The sequence below is a fragment of the Zosterops lateralis genome (genome assembly GCF_965231275.1).
Source record: "Zosterops lateralis genome assembly, chromosome: 1".
Taxonomy (NCBI): Eukaryota; Metazoa; Chordata; class Aves; order Passeriformes; family Zosteropidae; genus Zosterops; species Zosterops lateralis.
This window is the reverse complement of record NC_139762.1, coordinates 19,359,274-19,379,787: the sequence shown is the minus strand read 5'-3', so window position 1 is coordinate 19,379,787 and position 20,514 is coordinate 19,359,274. Positions and strand designations below refer to the sequence as shown.

General features: G+C 37.2%; 1 protein-coding gene across 1 annotated transcript in view; it reads left to right on the top strand.

Moving 5' to 3' along the window:
* SPAG6 (sperm associated antigen 6) overlaps positions 1-18,317 on the top strand; it is a 35,639-nt gene extending 17,322 nt beyond the window's left edge. The window contains exons 5-11 of the mRNA XM_083855981.1: positions 4,066-4,271; positions 5,165-5,338; positions 7,747-7,899; positions 10,277-10,468; positions 11,686-11,802; positions 14,540-14,685; positions 16,858-18,317. Of these exons, the coding sequence (XP_083712107.1) occupies positions 4,066-4,271; positions 5,165-5,338; positions 7,747-7,899; positions 10,277-10,468; positions 11,686-11,802; positions 14,540-14,685; positions 16,858-16,924 (1,055 nt within the window). The 3' untranslated portion in view covers positions 16,925-18,317. The remainder of the gene's footprint in view (positions 1-4,065; positions 4,272-5,164; positions 5,339-7,746; positions 7,900-10,276; positions 10,469-11,685; positions 11,803-14,539; positions 14,686-16,857) is intronic.
* Positions 18,318-20,514: the final 2,197 nt, after the last annotated feature.

Genomic DNA, 20,514 nt, shown 5'->3' with positions numbered 1-20,514 from the left:
TGATTTGAGTCTAACCTCCATCCTCCTGATGAGAGGTTTTCCCACTGGTTCCAGTGGAATCTGTAGCACTGTGGTTGTAGTGGCCTACATAAACCTCTGATTTTGAAGTGCAGCCTGTGGGCTACTTGTGGGAATTAGTCTTTCTCTGTGGCCATAATGTGATCACAGAGTCCTCAGAAAAATACAATATTGGTGGTTGTTTTGGTCAAAACCTGTTGTTTCCTGTGGATGCACCTGCTACCACAGCAAGGTCTGTTTGAGAACCCTGGTCTGAACTGAAACTTGAATTTCCTTCCAACCAGGGGTTTTGCTGGTGCTCTACTATGGGGATATAGTATTGTATATTGTCAGTATAATATTGAGCTGATTTTCTTTCTCTGGGGACAACCTGGACATTCACTTTCTCACCTTCATATTTTTTATCCTCATCTGTTTTTTTTAATCCATACTATTATTGCCAATGTGTTAGTATTAGTAGGTCTGGAGTTTTTTTTAACATCTTAAACTAATTTAGAATAATCCTGTTAGACTTCCTATTGTTTTCAGTGGGTGTGTAGGTAGGATCTTGACTCCACTTTGTTGGCTTTCCCCTCTTCCTGATCACATAAACTCATGATGAGTCTTCAACTTACTTTGTATTAATTTCTTCATCCCTGATGAGTACTTTGGTATTGAGACAAACCAGCGCAACTCTAGTACAGCTTCTAGTTGTACTAGAACTGGTGGCATCTCAGACTCCAAAATCTGTCTTTATTAGTCTTTCTTCTACATCCATTTGAATCTTGTCTGCAGTATCTCCACTTGCTAAAATCTTCCTCATGTAGATCTGGATGAAAGTGATTAATTTATGGTCACTTTTGAGCCATAGTTCTCTTGTGTCTGAACATAAGGAGTTCAATTTCCTACTTCACCTCACATAGGGGTTCACCTTTATCATCATATACTTGGACAAGTGTGGGCCCAATATTTTCTGCGCTTGAGAAGAGCTAGCTCTTCTCAAGGGAAACTTCTCAACAGTTTTTCTTTTTCCCAAAACAGCCTTGTGTAAACAATATTCCTTTCCCATAACAACAGATGTTGTTTGCTATTTCTGTTACTTAGCCAATGGGGGAGGTCTCAGTCCCTATAGACCAATAATGTGTCTTATTAGTGCAGCATGTTATAAAAGGGCTGAATGAATTGTAAATAAAGCCTTCTGATTTCTACTGCCTTCGGACTGGAGTCAAGCATCTTTATTTCGTGTCCTATTGAGACAGATAAGTTCCTTAAGTTGTACCCCAATGTGAATTCCAAGCCCGTGGTTTTCATAACCTTCTGTGGAATTAAATGAGGTTCATACATTAGCTTTTCTCTGCTGTCTTTCTTCTCTGCAGCTATGGATCTAGTCTTTTCCCTTATAATACAGCCTTGGTGTAGTATTTGGAAGAGTATTTTTGTAATTTATTTCAGTTTAATTTTTTCTGACTGAATATTTGGTTTTAAAAATTTCTTATTGCCAAGTTTGTTTTCGCCTCTAACTCCTTCTCAGTCTAAATTTTTTTCCCACCTCTGTATGTGTTTCTAATTGGATGGCAGAGTTTCATGAATCCTTTGGTATATAATCCTCATTAAACGTGTTCTACAAGTAGGAAGATTAATTGAGTCCTTTCTTGATGAAAAAAAAAGAATTACAATTTATAATATAATCATTAATACTTAGAATTGTAATTTTGGGCTGAATTTGCAGGGAAACATGATGGGAAATACTGTATTTCCTTTCTTCCCTGCCTCAGCTTTTCTGTTTTTCTGACAGTCCATTTACGACTTGTCTGTCTTGACACATGGTCCAGCCCTCCATGTGGTAAGTTATTAGCCATGAACCTTATAAACACCACTGGAAGAAAAACCATTTAATTACCCATGACCAACAGTAACCATCAGTATTTGAATGATATCACACTTCTAACAGCAAGAGCTGATCTAAATTGAATCAGATTTAGTTTGCTCTTTTGGAATAACTTTTACGGTTACTTTTGCATGCCTGAGTGTAGCTGTGACCTGAAAGTATCACTCTTTTCTGCCTGCTTGAACTTCATGATTTTAGCTCATAAGACATCAAAGAAACCCATTCTTCTAGCACCGTGTCCCTTTTGACATCAAATTCTTGATATTAGCAATTCCCAGCAGACTGTGGCAATGGAGCTGGTTGGTCTGAAGTTCTGAGGTGCAGTCAGAGGAGTTAGTCTGCACTGTTGGTCAGTAGATCACCATGTATTCCACTTGGTCAGTGTACAGCAGCAAAACACGATCTGAAGAGACTGAGCATGGCTTTTTCCATGAAAAGCTGAGTGTATCTTATACCGCTTATATTGATTAGCTCCTTTTCAGATTTGTTTTTACATACATTTCAGGTACGTTTCACTTCAGATTTTTAAAAATGAAAATATAGCATTTGAGTTTTGTGAAATCTTATGATTTGTGTATTTTGAGGATGCATGCACTACATTTTCAGTCTACTATTTCTTTGAAAAACAAACTTTGTAGAGTTAATTTTACAGATTTGCAGAATGCTCTGAATTGGAAGGGACCCACAAGGATCATCAAGTTCAACTTTTAAGTAAATGGCCTGTACAGGGGCTGAACCCACAACTTTACCATTTATTAGCACTATGCTCTAGCCAACTAAGCTAATTTCAGAGTATTGTATTAGTTTAAAAATTACTGCATTATTTAATTTTTTAATGTAATATTTATATATTTTTAAAAATGGTATCATAAAGTAACATACAGTAAATATTTGACTTATCACATGTATTCCAGTGTGTGGCTATAACTCACTAATTGAAAACAAAGCTGGTCTGGAACATTATTTGGATATTAACGTAATGATGACATGACTTACAGATTTCATGAAAAACTGTATTAGTCTATGTATATTTAATGAAGTATGCTGTATTTTTCTTAGTATGAAAATCTCGTTATGGATGGACTATAAATCAAAAGCTAAGTTAGAGTCTTGAAATACAACAGCCATATGTTGCCATGGTACTGTAAGTCAAGATAAATGTTAAAGATAATAATGGATATGCATAATAAGGTGTAGCAAAACTGAACGAAGAGCCTAATAGATTATTAAATCCCCTGTGGTTTTTACTACTTTTTCAACACTATTTTAAAATAGCACAGCTTGGTTATAATATAAATTTTGCTTCTGATACCCAGTAATTCTCATTTTAGGACTGTGATTAATGCTGCATACATAGAGAGAGCTAATGAATTTCTAATAGTGTCATTTTTGTCCATGTCAGCTAATCACATGCTCAGGTTTTTTTGTTTGGGTTTTTTTTTTTTTTTGTTTTGTTTTGTTTTGTTTTGTTTTGTTTAAGGTCCAGTTAGTTAAGGATATTGTGCTAATCTCAGACACATATCACTCATGATAGTTCTCATTTGTCTAATTGTGTATGATAACATTTTTTTGTTATTAAAGTATAAATTCTGCCTCATCCTGTGTATGGTAGCAAAGACTAGTTTTGATCAGCAAGTTCCATTTTCGCAATCTTTCATGTAAGATAATTTTTTTTTTTTTTTTTTTTTTTTTTTTTTTTTGTATTTTTGTATTTTTGTTTTTGGCATTTGATCTATGCTAATATCTGCTTATCATTTAAAGAGGGTAAAATGCTCTCTAATTAGCTGGTTGATAAAATTTTGGTACTTTGGCTTTCTGTGTTGTTGTTAGCCATGCATAAAATGCTTTCCTATTGATCAGTGTAGAATAGCCAGGGTTTAAACAGCTGACATCTGCTTACTTTAAAAAAAGAAAAAGAAAACAGAATAACAAACCATTTCAGCCTAATCTACCTCAAATGTGTGCATGTAAATGGGGGTCCATCTATTGACCTGCATTCTTTTCAGTTGTGGATTGGTCCACACGGTTTATGAAACCAGGAGGGCTGATTTGAAATGCAGATGTCGAGACAGTGAACTACACCCTCCCCTTTTTCCTTTGCTGTATCTGTCAGGGTGAAAAATGGCTTGCACAAGGGTCAGTCACCCATACTCACTTAATTACTTTCCTTGGACCTACAGAACTGTCACAAGCTGTGGTGGATGCAGGCGCTGTTCCTCTTTTAGTGCTCTGTATCCAGGAGCCAGAAATTGCTGTGAAAAGGATTGCTGCTTCAACTCTCAGTGATATTTCAAAGCATTCTCCAGAGTTAGCACAGACAGTAGTGGATGCAGGAGCTATCGCTTACTTAGCTCAGATGATCCTGAACCCTGATGCTAAAGTGAAGGTACATTTAATTTTTTTTAAATCTCCATTATACCAGTCATTACTTGAGATTGAATCAAAGACACGGATGTGCATATTTATTTAGAAGCTCTTGGTTTGGGTGTTAACAAAATGTAACTATGTAGTTAGTGACAAAGAGTTCTGCACATACTTACAAATTTAGCTACTGGATATAAACTGCAGCTTTGTGAGGAACAGCTAAACTAATCTTTAAAGTGAGTAGTATGGGGTTTTTTTGAAAGATATAGTATATGAAGGATGCAAAAGATACTTTTAATAGATAAAATTTGCACATTTCAGTTACAAGAAAGGTTTTGCATACTAAAGATTATGTGATAAACGAGTTAATTGTGAACTTATTGTATTTTAGAATATACCATCTGATGTGAATCTGAAACATCAGATCTGTTGTCGGATGTTTAATTTAACTGTCTGTTGTCAAAGGCTTAATCACTAGAGTTTAATGGACAAAAAAATCTGTTTCTTATTGTAAATATTCTGTCTTACTCTACCAAACAGAAGACAACATAAAAATTCCACAAAAAATTCTTAATATAAGATCTGACAGATCCAATTTATGTAAATAAAAATACTTTCTACAGATTTTACTAAATTTTCAATTACAGTTTTAAATAGTGTGTATATATATTTTCTTTTTAATACATACAAGTTTGAATGGAATAAAACAAAAGAGAAACTTTTATTCAGGCACCAGCGAATGTTCTGTGCCATTATATTTGTGTGTGAATTGACTCAGTGAATTGTAAAATAGCTGTAATTGTTTTCCCTATCCTGCTTTGTTTTCCTTGATGCAATAGATTTTTGTGTGCAGGGAGTGTGTGTGTTGTGCGATGTTTGTATACTATTGATTTTATAACAATTTTTATTTACTAGCGTCAGGTGCTGTCAGCTCTAAGCCAAATAGCAAAGCATTCAGTGGATCTTGCGGAGTTGGTGGTTGAAGCAGAAATTTTCCCAGTTGTGCTCACATGCCTGAAGGACTCAGATGAATATGTCAAGAAAAATGGTGCAACTTTAATTAGAGAGATAGCAAAGCATACGCCTGAGGTAAAACCTTGAAAATGCAAATACAAGGTCATATCATTAGATTTTACACTTTAAATAAAATACAGGATTATTCTGTCATTTGCTTTTCGAAAGGGAGGGCAAATGGCTGTTTGGCATGTTCATTGGAAAATATGGAAATGCTTGCTGATATTATGAGATGTGTATCGAATATGAATTGGGTAAGGAAACTGGGAATCATAAAATGTATACCTAGGTACTTCATTCTATGAGATATCAGCACAGAGAGGGAGTTCTTGGCTGACAGTACTGTCAGTCCTAGATATTAAAAATATTATGAGAAAAGCCTCACAGAAGTCATGATACCAGCTAATAAATTGCAAGATCATCCTTTAACAATAATAAATAGTGTGTGTCTTTTTAAAAATCTTCAGGGATGCTGGGATCACATTTTAATTCTTTTTCCAATGACAGCGAAGGTCAAAAATTCTCTTATTTGTTATTAACCTGATGGTAACTTGAGTTTGTAATTTGAGTTTGAGCATTTACAGTGTTTTTGCCCATAGGAAGGTGAGGATGTTTGGCAAAGTCAATACAAAATAAATAGGAAAACCATATAATTATAACTATATTAATCTGCCAGACCACAGAGATAATTAAAAGGCTCTAAATATGACTTTGGAATGAAATATAAGCCATGTATTTGTGGAACACACTAATGCTGAGCATAGTAATTTCAAAATCATGATACTAACTTAACTGAGAAATGTTTAGACATGAATGTTGTGCAGTTTCTTCAGCCTGCCAGTCTTTAAGCTGGTGATAAAAGTTTACAGTCTTGGCACATTTCCTGCTTTCTCTCTGTACCTCATGGGCAATGCAACTTCATTTCCTCAAAAAAGTAAAGAAATTATCATTAGCAAAAGGGAGCCCTAGGGTCAGAAGCCAGAGACCAAACTCAGGATTGCAGGTAAAGTCAGAAGAGCTTCTGGCACCAGGTCCTCCGTGCAAGAGGAACTGGCCATGCTAGCAGCTCTCCAAAGGAGCAGTAGGAAGCATCTTGGTGACTCCCAGTGCGAAGTCACAGTCCATGTCTGACTTCAGAGTGACAGCGATGACTGTCCAGCTCTGGGAACTCTATCCAAGCAACACATCTTGCAGTGGAGACAGGCTGGCAAATGGTATTTCTAGAGAACTTGGCTGTGTCATTTGAGACTCATGGCTTTTGAATCTCAGCTCTCTCTCTGCATATGCAGTAAAATTCATGTGAAGGTCAGCAGCAGAGGGACTTAGAGGGAGGGCTGAGGGACACGGCAGGAGCTCTGCACATCCAGGTGCACGTGGCTGTGTCCAGACATAGGACTTGGTTGCCACTGGCTGTAATTCACAATCACGTGAACAGATTTTCCTAAGTAATAACTGAAAATTTCATCTGGCTGTTTCATGAAGAAAACAATCTCCTTTTAAAGGCTCTAAGACAAAGGTGGATTTCATATTTATAGAAATCAACTAGATTGGGAATTCACGTGCCTTAGTTTTGTTAATTTAATTTTGACTTTTAAGAACATGGTCCTTCTGGAATCTGTAGGGAGAATGGGATATACCTAAAAGTATGGAAGAAAATAATAATATTAAATTTAATTTCTATGCATTATTGATATCATACATATTCTACTGTTGTCCCCCAAGTGATGTGAGAAGTTTGCTTTTGGTAGAAACCCACGTTGCATAACTTGATTATCATTTATAAGCGAGGCTATGTAATTTGGCATTCTGGGGCAGACTCCATTACCCATCAAGTGTGTTCCCTGGACACTTCCCTCAGAGCATGCTAACATGGCAGAATGGTGCAGCCCAAGTCATTTTTGCACATCCAGAACAGTTGTCCTTGGCTTCATGCCTCAGCATGAGGATCCACAAAGGATTTTATGCCACAGAGGTAATTTAGAATGCAGGTGAGAGGAGGAATGGGCCTCTCCCTGTGCCACTGCACAGAACACAGGATGTTAGTTTCTGAATGAGGGGGCACTAGGATGAAACAGTATCTGGCTCAGTAGGTGCATCTTCAAGATCAGTCATGTGATAGGCTGTCATTTGCACATTTCTCTGGTGTGTGACGATGGAGTTGAGAATAGCATTCCATGCTATACAGCATCAAGGATTCAGAACCCTGATTTTTTTATAGTAAAGTCAATAAAAAACACAGTAGCAAAATTAATTTTAATTAATTTTAATTTAATTTTAATCTAATTTTTAGATTAAAACTAATCAAGTTTTAATTCCTGAAAACTTGATGCTGCACTTAATTCCCAAGAGTCTGTATGATACATCACTCTTATTCCATCTTTATTTTGTAAAACAGGAGCAATACATTAAAAGGCTTCTCTGATGGGGTATTTTATGCCTGTTGATACTTCACAGTATCTAATCTCTTCTGTTTATCTTTTCAGCTTTCACAGTTTATAGTAAATTCAGGCGGAGTTGCTGCCGTGGTTGATTGTATTGGCAGCTGCAGAGGGACTGTCAGACTGCCTGGCATCATGACACTCGGTTATGTGGCGGCTCATTCAGAGGACCTGTCAATGGCAGTGATTGTCTCCAAGGTTAGCTATCACTTTGTTGTCTTCCTGTAGTTCTTCAGCAGTGTTCTTTGGTACAGATACAAATTAACATAGGCAGAGAATGTATTTTGTGACAGGATTATATACTTGCTCTGGATGAATGCACTTTCCTCCTAGTATTGCTGCTTTCTATGACTGAAATTACATGGTAACCTGATTAAAGGGTGTCTTTATGGTGTTGAACCTTTTACAAAACATCCTGGATTAGTTGGTATTACAGTGTATGATTTTTCTGTGTTGCAATTGCATGGGTACAGAAAATAAGTCACTGAATTTCTGCAGTCTGCTTCCTCTTAAAATGTATATTTGTGGCTACATCAAAAGCTTCTTTGAAACAACTGTCTTTAATGGAGTGTTCTTCATTGTACTAGCATGACTCTGCTAGTACTGCTGGAGTATCTTGCAACAGCAATCTTCAGACTTGAAAAGACCTCAGTTTCTAATGCAGTGTGGTTTGATTCAGTTGTGCAAGTAACATTTCAAATTAGTAAAGTTATACATTTTCAGGTTTAAATAAATTCTGCTGGGCAATGATATAGAAGAGGGAGAATTTGCAATGTTTGCAATAGGTGAAATTAGTGCCTGGCTCAGTAGTCTGATGTGAATAATGCTAACTAATGACAGCGGAAGGAAACAATTTTGCTAACATTTTTGATCCATTTTCACACTATGTCAGTCATTTAAAGTATATGTATGAGTGGAGCAACAAAACAATATAAACAAAGAAACAGAAATGTCTTCTAGTAGAAATGCAAGTTGAAAAATGGAAGTTGCTGCAACATAATATAGTATGCAGGGAAAGTAGGAGTGATCAAAAAATGCTCTTCTGTATTTTAAATCTAAAGAAATAGATGCTTTTTTCTTGCCATCTCTGGAGGCCCTTCTTCTCTGGATGTGTCTGTCTTTCCACTTTCAGGGATGCCTAAAGCAAATATGCTCCTGCTGTTGAGCGCTTGACATTAAGTGGGATGAAACCAGGATTAAGTTCTGGAGGAAGCCCCTATGTTAAATTTTTGAAGAATAATAATAATTCCTATCATAACTGAATGAAACTGCTGTGAGAGCTGTTGTAGGGATCTGGGCAAACTTTGATGAAATTAAATATGTTAATGAATGACCCACAAAAGAAATACTAATAAACCCAAATAACCCCAAAACCCATTAAAAAAACCCCAAACTGCTTCAGGGGAAATTAAGCTTGTGGAGTGGTACATAGTGCTGAAGATGGGGCTTGGTAAACTGGAACCATTTGAAAGAAATGCACTGTGGCATAACCATATGCAGTTAGACATAGATGATGTTATGATGTAAAGTGATAGATCCATTCCATGGTACACTAACCTGGAAAGGATGAATTTTGAACAATGATTTTTGGGATCATACTGGATAAACACTTCAGTGTGCTCTTCTGTTGTAATGCAGTGGAACACACCCACCCCCGTCCCCCCCCAATTTAGTGCTTTGTGGTATGAAAGAGTAGAAGATGAAGGATTATTGGAAAAGAGAAGTTAATCTATTTTGTTTATATATTTGTAGTAATATATATAGTTCCACTGTCTGTATTTGAAAAAATATCTTGGAGAAAAAACCCAAAACAACAAAGCAGAAAACTCTGCAGAAAAGAGCAAAGAAGGGATGGATGAGCAAAGATGGGATGGAGAAAAAGGTTTTGGGGATAGAGGTTTGGTAGCCTTGCCTTACCTAAAGTAGCATGAAATGTTTCCTGTTGAAGTGTTTTGGCATAAAATAACAGCTGCTAAGTAGTTGTGGAGAAAGTGTAAAGGCCCCGAACCAGAACAACTTTAGTAACAGCTGGATGTGAGATCTCCATCTCTTGATGTCTGCAAATCAAGAGTTGAAACCCTTCTAGAAGTGATTGGGTGAGTCAAAGATGAACTACTGGACTCAAGAAGAGGTTGATAAGTTGAAATTTAGTGCTGTGGATAGTAAAATATAAATACTCAGTGATTGAGCCCTTCTGGTCTTAAACTAATTTCACAGAATCATAAGCACTCAAATTCTTTTATTTTCAGTCTGAGAAAAACTGCCACCTTTACTCAGCATGGCCTGAATTATGTTGTGTATTCTTTTTATACTTTACATTTGCATATTTGTTCAAACTGCTTTCTGACTTAGAACATTGAATCTGTTTCTTTTTAACTATATTTATTAAGATGTATTAAAAATTCTTGCTAATCATGATACTGTAAAAATTGACACCACTAGTATGCATTCTCTTACAGCTTTTCTCAGAAGAAGAGTGTAAATAGAGAAACATTTTCTAACTATCTGTATCTGTTTCACATTGTGATTCCCTGGTCTACATTTGTAAAGGTTGTGCTTTTGATTAATGCTACAGGGAATACCACCACTGTGTGCCTCCTTGATAGAAGAACATGAAGATCATATTAAGGCAGCAGCTGCTTGGGCCTTGGGACAGATTGGGAGACATACTGCTGAGCATGCACGTCATGTTGCAGTAGCAAATGCGCTGCCCACACTGCTCGATATCTTTGTGGACACACACAGCTCAGAAGATCTTAAGATGAAAGCAAGTAGATTTGTAGTACTTGCAGTATGGTATATTAATTGTAATTAAGAGGTTTAAGTGCTTAAAAACGACTGAATTATATGTGTTTTTATTGATGCTCACTGAGTCACAGCTTTCCTGGGTGCAGAGTGTCTGAAGGCTGTGTCATTTATTTGGGGACTGGCTGGTCCTAATGCATGTGTATATGCTGTATACCAAATCATATGCTACAGCCACCACAGTCTAATCCCTTCTTTTTTTCCCAGTTTAGATGAGTTGCATAGACCCATAAATGCTGTAATTTCTTGTGACTCATTTCTAATTATCCACTTGTTTTTTTGCAAGTATAAGCTCTTGTAGAAAATATTACAGTCCTTGTAATAATTTTGCCTAATTTTTTATTATTATAATAAAACTGTAACAGCTAATCAAGGCTCTGCTCCTTAAAACAAGCAACTGCCCATGTTTAGGGCCTTTCCCTGTGTGGGAGCTAGTAGAGTTGCAGTTTAATGAAGTGTATTTCTGAGCAACAGTAAGTGAACCAACAGAAGAGTGTAATAGGGCAGGATATGATGTCCCATGAAGCACTATGCTTCTGTTCATTCCACTGAAATACCACATTCCAGATCTGTAAAGCAACTTTGATATGGTAATTTCAATACCATATTTGGGACCAAGTGGTCCCAAAAATATTGAAGCCAAATTAGCTATACCTGTAATCCTGCTCAAGAAGGTCACTACTGCTTGTATCAGTCAACACTGAGTTTGTTTTCAGAAATATGCACCAATGCACAATTGTTTCACTCTCTCTTTTCCCCGCTGCCTGGACAGTACTGCACTTTGCTATCCCAGACCAGCAGCCTCTCCTAGTAAGCCACTTCTAAAATACAATCTTTTAAAATGTGTTTTGATTTAACTTTCTTATTATATTAGAGTACTTCAATTTACCTAAAGGGTATACTCTAGCTTTCAATATAGTCAAAGGAAAATTGCCTTTACTTTGAACATAGATAACATAATAATAATATGATGCACTGTAGGTTTTGAGGTTTAATAAATCTAAGTAGAGAATTGATTCTTCATTAAGTGACCTGATAGATATCATGGTCTCTATTCAGAAATTGCTCATTGAAAATTCTGATCAATTTGATTTTTTGATCAGACTTCAGTGATATATATGAATTCTTGTTGTTTTCACTGATATCTTACTAGATAAAATTTATTTTGCATTTCAATAGACTAAGAAAGCCCTAAAGAACATTCTTCAGAAATGCACATATCTTCCAGCGCTTGAACCACTGCTTCATGAGGCCCCTCCCACTATTATGAAGCATATTATTGGGCAGTTTAGTAAGGTAAGAAAAGGCTCTGCTTGGTGAGTAATATCTTAATTGCTAATTGTTTGCCATTTAGCAAGGAAGCTATCTTTCCAAGAAGTCACTCTAAACACGTCATTGTTTTCTCGGGATCCTCAAGCATTCCCTTCAAAATCCTTCAGTTTGGATCCTGGTTTTTTGTCTGATGCAGCTGGATACTGTTTCATGTGGAATCTGCCATAATTCATCCTAAGACTGAGAAAACAGTTTCTTATAAGCAAGGTGTTTTTTTCTTCCTTGCCTCTTGAGATTAAGTGGAATATTAACTCATGTGCAAATATTTTTGCTGAGCCAATGTATCACATAAATCCCAGTCACATCTGTTTTAGATAAACTACAAGCTGTCTGTACAGGAGTGACTTAAGTCAGATATTTTACCATAATATAAAGGCTTCATTCCTTTTATCCTGATTAATTTTCAGTCTCAAATAAGTGTAAAAATTCCAAATCTTTTCTCATCCCTCTCAAAATTTTGAAAGTTAGTTGTTAATTACATTGTTGATTTGGATGCAGCAGTAAAAGTGATACAATTTATTCAAAATATTTAACATTTGTAAGTAATTGCTAACCAACTGGGAGACTTGCAGTGTCTGTCATGTTCAGCTTGTGTTGGGAATCCTGTCCAACTATACACTATGTTTTGTGCAATACTCTGCAGTGTAACCTGTTAGCAGGGTACACCAAGCTCTGTTGGTTCTTTCTGGAAATGGCCAAGTAGAACACTCTTGATACTCAGTTCTGATTATGACAGATCTGGAAGCAGTGCTGTTGGTAATGCAGATTCCTGATTATGTTGCCACAGTTTAATTTGTCCTGTCTTCTTGCTAAGGCTGTTCAAAGACTGGAGATTTGCATGGAATCCAGTGCCTTTTGCTTCTATGTTCTGACTGGAGCTATTAATGAGCCAAGTGCATAGCAACTGGTTATCCAGTGTATATTTGAATGTTGCTTGCTATTGAAATGGTTTTGTGCCCTTCATATCAGCTGGTATTTTGTTTTGTTTCATTATTCTCCTTTGCCTATATGTTATTAAACTATACTTGTCTGGCATTTGCTCTTCTGAAGTATACTCTTAAAATTAGGTTCTCTGTAGTAAAAGCATTTTTCTCTCCTGTACCATAGCTTGGGAATTTCCTATTCTTAGAGCTGTGGTCTGTTACTTCTGTGGGCTTATTTATGGCACAGTAAAAGCCTTATTTCCAAGCTGTGCCTCAAAATGGGGTTCTATTTGTTTTTCGTGCTGGACTGTGAATTTTAGCATTAGCATTTTCAGGGTTTGTGCAATTCTGTGTGCTGTCTCAGGTTGGACTGGGGGAAGGGACTGTGTCTCAGAGGTGCTCTCTCTCTTTAGGGCCCTTTCCAAGAGAGTTTTCTGCTGTCTTATCCAGCCTGGAAGTCACAGTGTGGAGGAGGAAGGCAGGGAAAGGGCCATATCCTGTCTCCTTGCTAGTTCCTCCTTGGCAGTTCTTGTGGGAGATATGTGAAAACAGACGTCTGTTCAGTTCCCACAACGAAAAAATCACAGTTGTTCCTGACACTTCTGGGGAGGAAATAATAGAGAGAAGTCTCTGTGCTCTCCTGCTTTTTCTTTACCTGTCTGTTGATTCTGTACAGCCTAGAGGAACCACAGAAATGAAGGTTGTTTGTCTGTATGCATGGAAGATATCTTGTTCTTTTTCTTCATCCTTTTAGGCATTCCCTTCCTCATTTGAGGCTCTTGTTTTACACTGAAATACAGTCACATTTGTGGCTTAATGTCTGACCAGTGTGGAAAATGCTTTTGCCCTCATAATCTGTAACTCTCAGAGCTGGTTTTAAGTTCATCTGGTTTTGCTGTAGATGCAGCTGACATCTTGCATTATCTTTCTGTCTTTTTCTCTCTCTATTTTTTTTTTTTTTTTAATAATATTGCAGCCCTATGGGCCTATGGACTACATGCTGTCATTCTCCCTCGCCTGGCCCAGCCCCCACCTCCCTCCCTTCATTCCTTCCCCCCTCCCTCCCTGCCGTCCTCTGGACAGAGCTGCGTATTGGCATCACTCAGGGAGCACAGAATGTTATTGTCTGATCATCTCTGCTTCTCATCCCCTTTGGCTGCAGAAACTTCACGTTTTTGCTTTGTGTGTGTGTTTGTAAAAGGCTTCCATGGCTACACAATGTGTTAAAGGATTTTAATATCTAGGAATTTAATAGTAGCATGTAATGCTTCAAGGCTGTATTGTTCACTTGCAACAATTCTCAGTATTGTTTTCATGCACTAATCTATACTAGATCGTTATAATGATATAAAATTCAGCTCTACAATTAAACTGTGGGAATTGACATAAAAGACCTGAATAACTTGGTTTAAGTGGAACAGATGCTGTTGTTATTCCATGTTAGTGTTCTGTTTTTATTATCTATTTATTCTCCACAATCTTATTGTCTCTGTAGGAATAATTCAAGAAATATTATTCATGTAAGGATAAATATCAAATTCATTATTTTATATATGTTATGTATTAAAGTATATGATAAATTATGTTGTAATCATAAAGGGTTTATGGGTTTTTTTTCCCTATACAACTGGGTGTTATAATACAGTAGTCATTACAGATGTTTCTCTGATTTTCCATTTTATCTGTCCTCTGAATTAAAACCAAATAAGCAATATTTGAGCCTAGTGGCATACAGATTAATTCAAAATATTTTTTTAAATGTACTGTTCTGTGTGTAGGTGTTACCACATGACAGTAAAGCACGTCGTCTCTTTGTAACAACTGGTGGACTTAAAAAGGTTCAAGAAATACAAGCAGAACCTGGGTCACTTCTTCAGGAATATATCAACACTATTAACAATTGCTATCCAGAGGAAATAATAAGGTAGGGAAAACAAAATTTAAAGAATTCATAGTTGCAACATTGTTAGATGTTTTTCACAGGAACAACACAAAGGAAGGATTTAAAATAGTAATTTAACTCCTATGTGAATTTTGGTTTTAATAAAACCAAAGCATAACATTTGGTTAATTGCCCCAGTGGTAACGTAACCTCTGGACACATACATTAGAACACTTTTTCTTTTTGTCTTTGGAATCAAATTTCTTTGTTTTCAACAAAGCCCAAATAATCAGGCTCTTGCAGGAAAGTGTGATGAAAAGTCAGTCGGCAGTGCCCAGATGGACTCTGAGTCTTCAGTAGAACCACTCATATTTATGAATGTCTGTGGGCAATTTATTTTGGTAACTTATTTGTGGATTACTTAGGCTCCAAAATACAGGTATTGCTGAATCTTTGGTTGCATCCTTTACTTTCATAATAGTGTGTCTGAACCGGTGTATTCAGAGGTTCCTTTGAAACTTCCTCTGATGTACAGAGGGTCCAGAGGCTCTCCTGCACAGTTGGTCTGCCCACAGCTGCCCTTCCTCCCTGAGCCTCATCATGAGGCTTAAGTGTTATATAAAAGGACCATACACCAGCTGTCTGCACCAAGTTGAACTTTGCCCTTAATGAATACAGAAACACTATTAAATAGCTTACAGTCAAAATGTCACCATCCTAAATTGTAATAATGAGAGAAATGCCCTCCTAGATTCTAGATATCCATTTACCAGTCCTTCACTCCATCAACACATCAGAAGGATGTTGTACTCATGTACTCCCTCTACAGGCTCTGAAAATCTGCATCATCAATTTTAATTATAGCAGTGGAGTTCTTCAGCTCATAGTAGCTAGAAACTAAGTCTCACAAAATGAAGCCCTGTTTGTCCCCACAAAGAAAAGCTAGTGGCTGTCAAATGGGTCAAAGCAAAGTCATAACGAAATTTTATTCTGCAGCTAGTACTTCAGAGGGAAACAGGAATTTGTTTATGTTTTTCTGGGTATTAATAATGTTTCTTTGTTATAGCAATTTTTTCTCCCTGTAAATGAAAAAAGGTTACCCATCTAGCTTGGGATGTAATAAAGGAAAAGGCCCTTTTGAGCATCTCCTGCTTGCCTGTCTGTGCTACTGCCTGATGTTGGTCGTGCTGCCTGAGGCACAGCAGCTGTGATAGAATCCAGCTCTGGGTTTGTCCTGGAGACCTGTTATTTTAGGCTGTTTTCAGACTGAATACAGTAATGTATTGGATAGTTGGCTTTACAATATGAGGTTTAAAAATAATTTAATTATGCACAAATTATCCAAAAAATGAAAAATTACAAGGTAAATAGATTTTCCTTTAAGGAAAAGGGGATTTTTTTTTTTTTTTTTTTTTTTTTAGTATATTTTAGGCCTACATTACATGGATGTGTGTTCCTCTCTCCTTATAGTTAAAGCTTTCAGGGCTCAGAGGTGACAATTCACATGCCTGCAAAACTAGAAATATACTGAAATGTATGTTTTTAGAATAGTACAGTATTAAATTTCAGATAGTCTCAGCCTGGAAAACAAGAACTAAATGCAGCTTTGATGCTTGCATATTGGATCCATGTAGTTGGTCCATTGTGGAAAACCAGTTGAATGACAGCAGGACAATAATGGCACCATAGAGTCCTACTCTAATGAAAACCCAATGGATAATGTCCACCCTTGAGTTGCATTAGAGAGAGAAAGTCACTGCAACATTTTTTTTGTTCCAGAATCAGTCTCCCTCTCATGGATGTAGACTTCATGTGAGTTTTGGAGTGTCTGCTTATGTCTGACAAACAGCAGCAGATTATTTGCAGCAGACAGTTCTGTGTAAACTCATGCTTTTTTATTAAAGGCTGCAATTTCAAAAGAAACCAACACCTACATTTCTTAGTAAAGACAATGCTTATGGCAGCTGAAGCTGAACCTATCTAAAATGCAGCTTCTTACCTACATGCCGTAAAAGTAGCTAAATATATTTTTAAAAACCTGACTTACAAGTATAAATGATAATGTAAGTTTGCTGGGGAGTAACTGTAGAATTCCTTGACCAGTGTTTAATGCTAAGATTTTTTCCTGATCAGTAGAAATATGCATGGTGTTTCATTGCTTTGCACAGAACATGCTTTGTAGTCTAACAGACAAACAAAATGTTTCTCTTTCAGGTATTATACCCCTGGATATTCTGAGATACTTCTGGAAAGGGTGGAAAATTACCAACCAGTTTTATAAACGTCAGTGTTTTATTAGAGCCGCATTTCACATTTACGCCTTTATTACTGTAATACAAATACAGCTGTTGAAACCCTTGCTTGATTCTCAAATCTCTTTCTACTGTTTGAACTACTGAAAAAGCTCAGCAATTCTAGCAAAGTGTATTCTTTATAAACTTGTTTGTTACTAAGTTTTTATTCCTTTTTTCTTTTCTTTAATATTACTACCAGATATTGCCACATATATGAATGGAATTTCATGCAGGGGTGATGATTTATCTCATAAGTTTTTTTAGAATAAGTAATTCCTTTTCCTTCCACAAGAAAGGTTTGTTATCTCATTCAAATTTTAGCATTCTCGGTACTATTACCATTTTCTCCTTTTGCCTTTGCATATTGTTTAAAGCTTCCCAAGCTTGATGAGGGGAAAAAAGCTGTCCCATGTGCTTTTTCTAATAATGGAATTCTTTCTGCACTGAGATCTCTCCTACTGCTACCTTTGAAGAAGTAAAGTGTTGTGATTTCGCATGTCCAAACATGTTAGAAGCAGCTAAACAAAGAAATAATCAGATCTGAAGATGATACAAGGGCTGAATTCTGCATGATTTGATAATGTGGCGATCCTGGCCTGGTAGATAATACATCTCGTGCCAAAGTCCTCCTAATTAAGGCAGGATTTGCTGTAGAGGAAAGGAGCACTCCATTGTTTGGCCTGTCCATTGTTGTTCCTCTTGAGAAGGACAGAGTGAACTGAGAACTTCCATGGATGCAAAGGGAAGGACTCTGGGAGCTTTGGTTCTGCAGGGGTCAGCAGCACATTTGTGTGGCTCAGAAGAGAGGAGATTTGCTTGGCTGCAGGAACACTGTTTGCAAAGTTCTGAGCACATTCAGAGGAAATCTGCGGACACTTAGGTCGCACTGATTGGAGTAAGGTGGCTTAGGATTTATCCTTCAAGAGCTGAAATAGCTGAAGAGTTGAGTTAAAACACATTTGGAACTTAAGTCTTGAAGCTGCAGATTAAATTGATGTAGAGGTATGAGCTCTTTCCCATCTATAGAACATTTTTTACCTTCCTGAAACAATTTTTACCTTCCTTTGGAGAGTGAAAATACTTTTACATTCTGCTTACTCCTCTGGTGTATCACACAGCCAACAACCCTCTAGTCTTCCCTAATAAATAACTGTCATTTACCATTTTTTTGTTCTAACCAGTTTTATTTTTCTCCTTTGCAGTTTGGGGGGCGGGGGATGTGTGGGGGTGTGTGTATTTTTTTGGTGGTGGTGGGTTGGTGGGGTTTTTTTGTTGATAGTGTGGGTTTATTATTATTATTATTATTATTATTATTATTATTATTTTTTTTTTTTTTTTTTTTTTTTTTTTTTTTTTTTTTTTTTTTTTTTTTTTTTTTTTCCCCAAAGACTACAAAACAGAGGTTCTGGAATGGGATATCGAAATACTGGTAGTCACAAGGAAAGACAATATTTGAAAACCTCCACTGGAGAGAAACTTACCTACTTTCCTAAACATATAACTGAATGGGTTTATAAAAGAAGGATAGTCTCATCTATAACTTGTAAAGCGGGAGCAAAGACTGATTGCAGTCAGACATTATTTAGAGTGGCTTTTCTTTGTGAAATTCCAAATGATAATTTTTTTATTCTTGTCAGCACATTTTCCAACAGTTCACAGGAACATTGGTGGGTTATCCTGTGTTAAAATTTATTTCTACAGAGGGCTGTGCTCCTGCTATGAGGTACTTTGTGCTCTCAGACTGTTTTTCAGGAGGAGCAGGGGATGTACAGTATCTTACTGTATGGAGAGTGAGACAGAGACTGTTGGTGTCATGAATGTTGGTGTAGAATCCACACCAGATGGGTTCTTTCCTTAGCCCACAGCTAAGTGAAAAGCCTTGGAACTGACTAGCTTCTACAAAATGCCTTTGTGGTTTTAGTGTTTATATTCTGACATTAATGCTAGGATATTCTGGCACTATTAATGCTAGTGGAAAAACTTTGAGACTCTAACAAGATTCCTGTTAAGAGTAATTCTCAATATTTTTCCCATGTGCATTAGGGATATTTAAAAATCAAATCTTGTACAATCTCTGAAACAAAATGCAATGGAAGGGCTTCAAGACAGTCTTGAAGGATCTGAAGCCTCTATTTTCCCTAACAGAGCAGAAGTGGTGCAGAGGGCTGTGTGCAGATGGGAGGCAGCAGAGGCAAGGAGCTGTGTGTCCCCATAGCTGCCTCGTGTGCTGGGAGCACCCCCACCCCACACAATGCTAATGTATATGTTTTGTGCAGAGAGAGCAAAGAGGCTTCAGTCCCCTGACAAATGTGCTCCTGCTGTGTCACACTGTGCTACACTGTAAGGATTCCACAGGGTTAAATTTCAATGCCTAAACAATTTGTTCACAGTCTTTTCACAGTCTTTTTCTGATTCCTGACAAAGGAAATGATTGCACAAGGCAAACCTTCAAAGCGATCTGATTGTGTAGAGCACAATCTAAATCAGACCTAGCATAAATACATCTTTACATCCACTGGGCAGCTCTGGCCTGGGCCAGTGGCTGTTTGGCCTCTTGTTGCAGGATTCCTGGATGATGCCACATCCCATTAGGCTGTGGCAGTGCAAAGTCCTCTCCCACGTAGTTTGAGACCCCCACAGTTGTTCTTTGCTGGCAGGCTGCTTCTCTGCCTTGCACAAACACCTTGTGGCTGGAGGCTTCCCTGGAGGTACATGTCTACACAAGACAGATCTAGCCCTTTACAGCAGAACTATTGCTAATTTGTATTTTACTAATGTAACTATGGCAAGAGTTGCTTTTTTCCTGTAGTGTTTCACAAGGTGTTTCTTCAGTGTTTCTATTCCATCCTCTCATTTGGTTTAAGTCATCATCTAAAACTATATTAATGTTTGTAATAGCTACTCTGGCAGGCTTCAAGTGTGTATCATTTGTCTCAATTTCATATAATAAAATGTAGATTTGCATTTTAATTCATTCAAATGCTGTTTTCATGTGAGTGAGGGACTGTGGTGCTAGACAAGATGAACAACAGGCTCATTTTGTAGCTTGGCCCTTACACTGCCTTTGGAAGTTTGTCTCAGCTTACCACTCAATGGTGCCTACTTCGGAGCTTAGGACATACAGGCATTTCAAGTCCCCCTCACAGAGCTGGCTTATTAAGACACACAAAGAAAATTAAGCCAGTGCTTTGGCAGAAATAAATTTAAGCCCTTAAATAATTTTGCCTGTTCCTTTGACTGCAACATTGGGATTTTTCAACTCAAGTCTCTAAAGATCTCCTCTGGGGGGCTGAGCCATGATTTTTGTCTGCATTACTACAGTTATTATTACATACATCTACAGATGTAAACCAGGGCCTTGACAGAACATGTAGATGTGTAGAACTTTTACCGTATTTCATTCAGCGGATGGATTAACTGGCCTACAAAAGCTCCTTTCTTTATCTGAATGATTGGAAACCTAGAGGATCTGAAAAGGGGAAATTCAAGGAGTTCAACTCTTGTGCATATAATATGTTCTGCATGTCCAGAGGGATTTACCAAGGGATTGCTTTGTCTCATCTGAAGTGATCAAGCT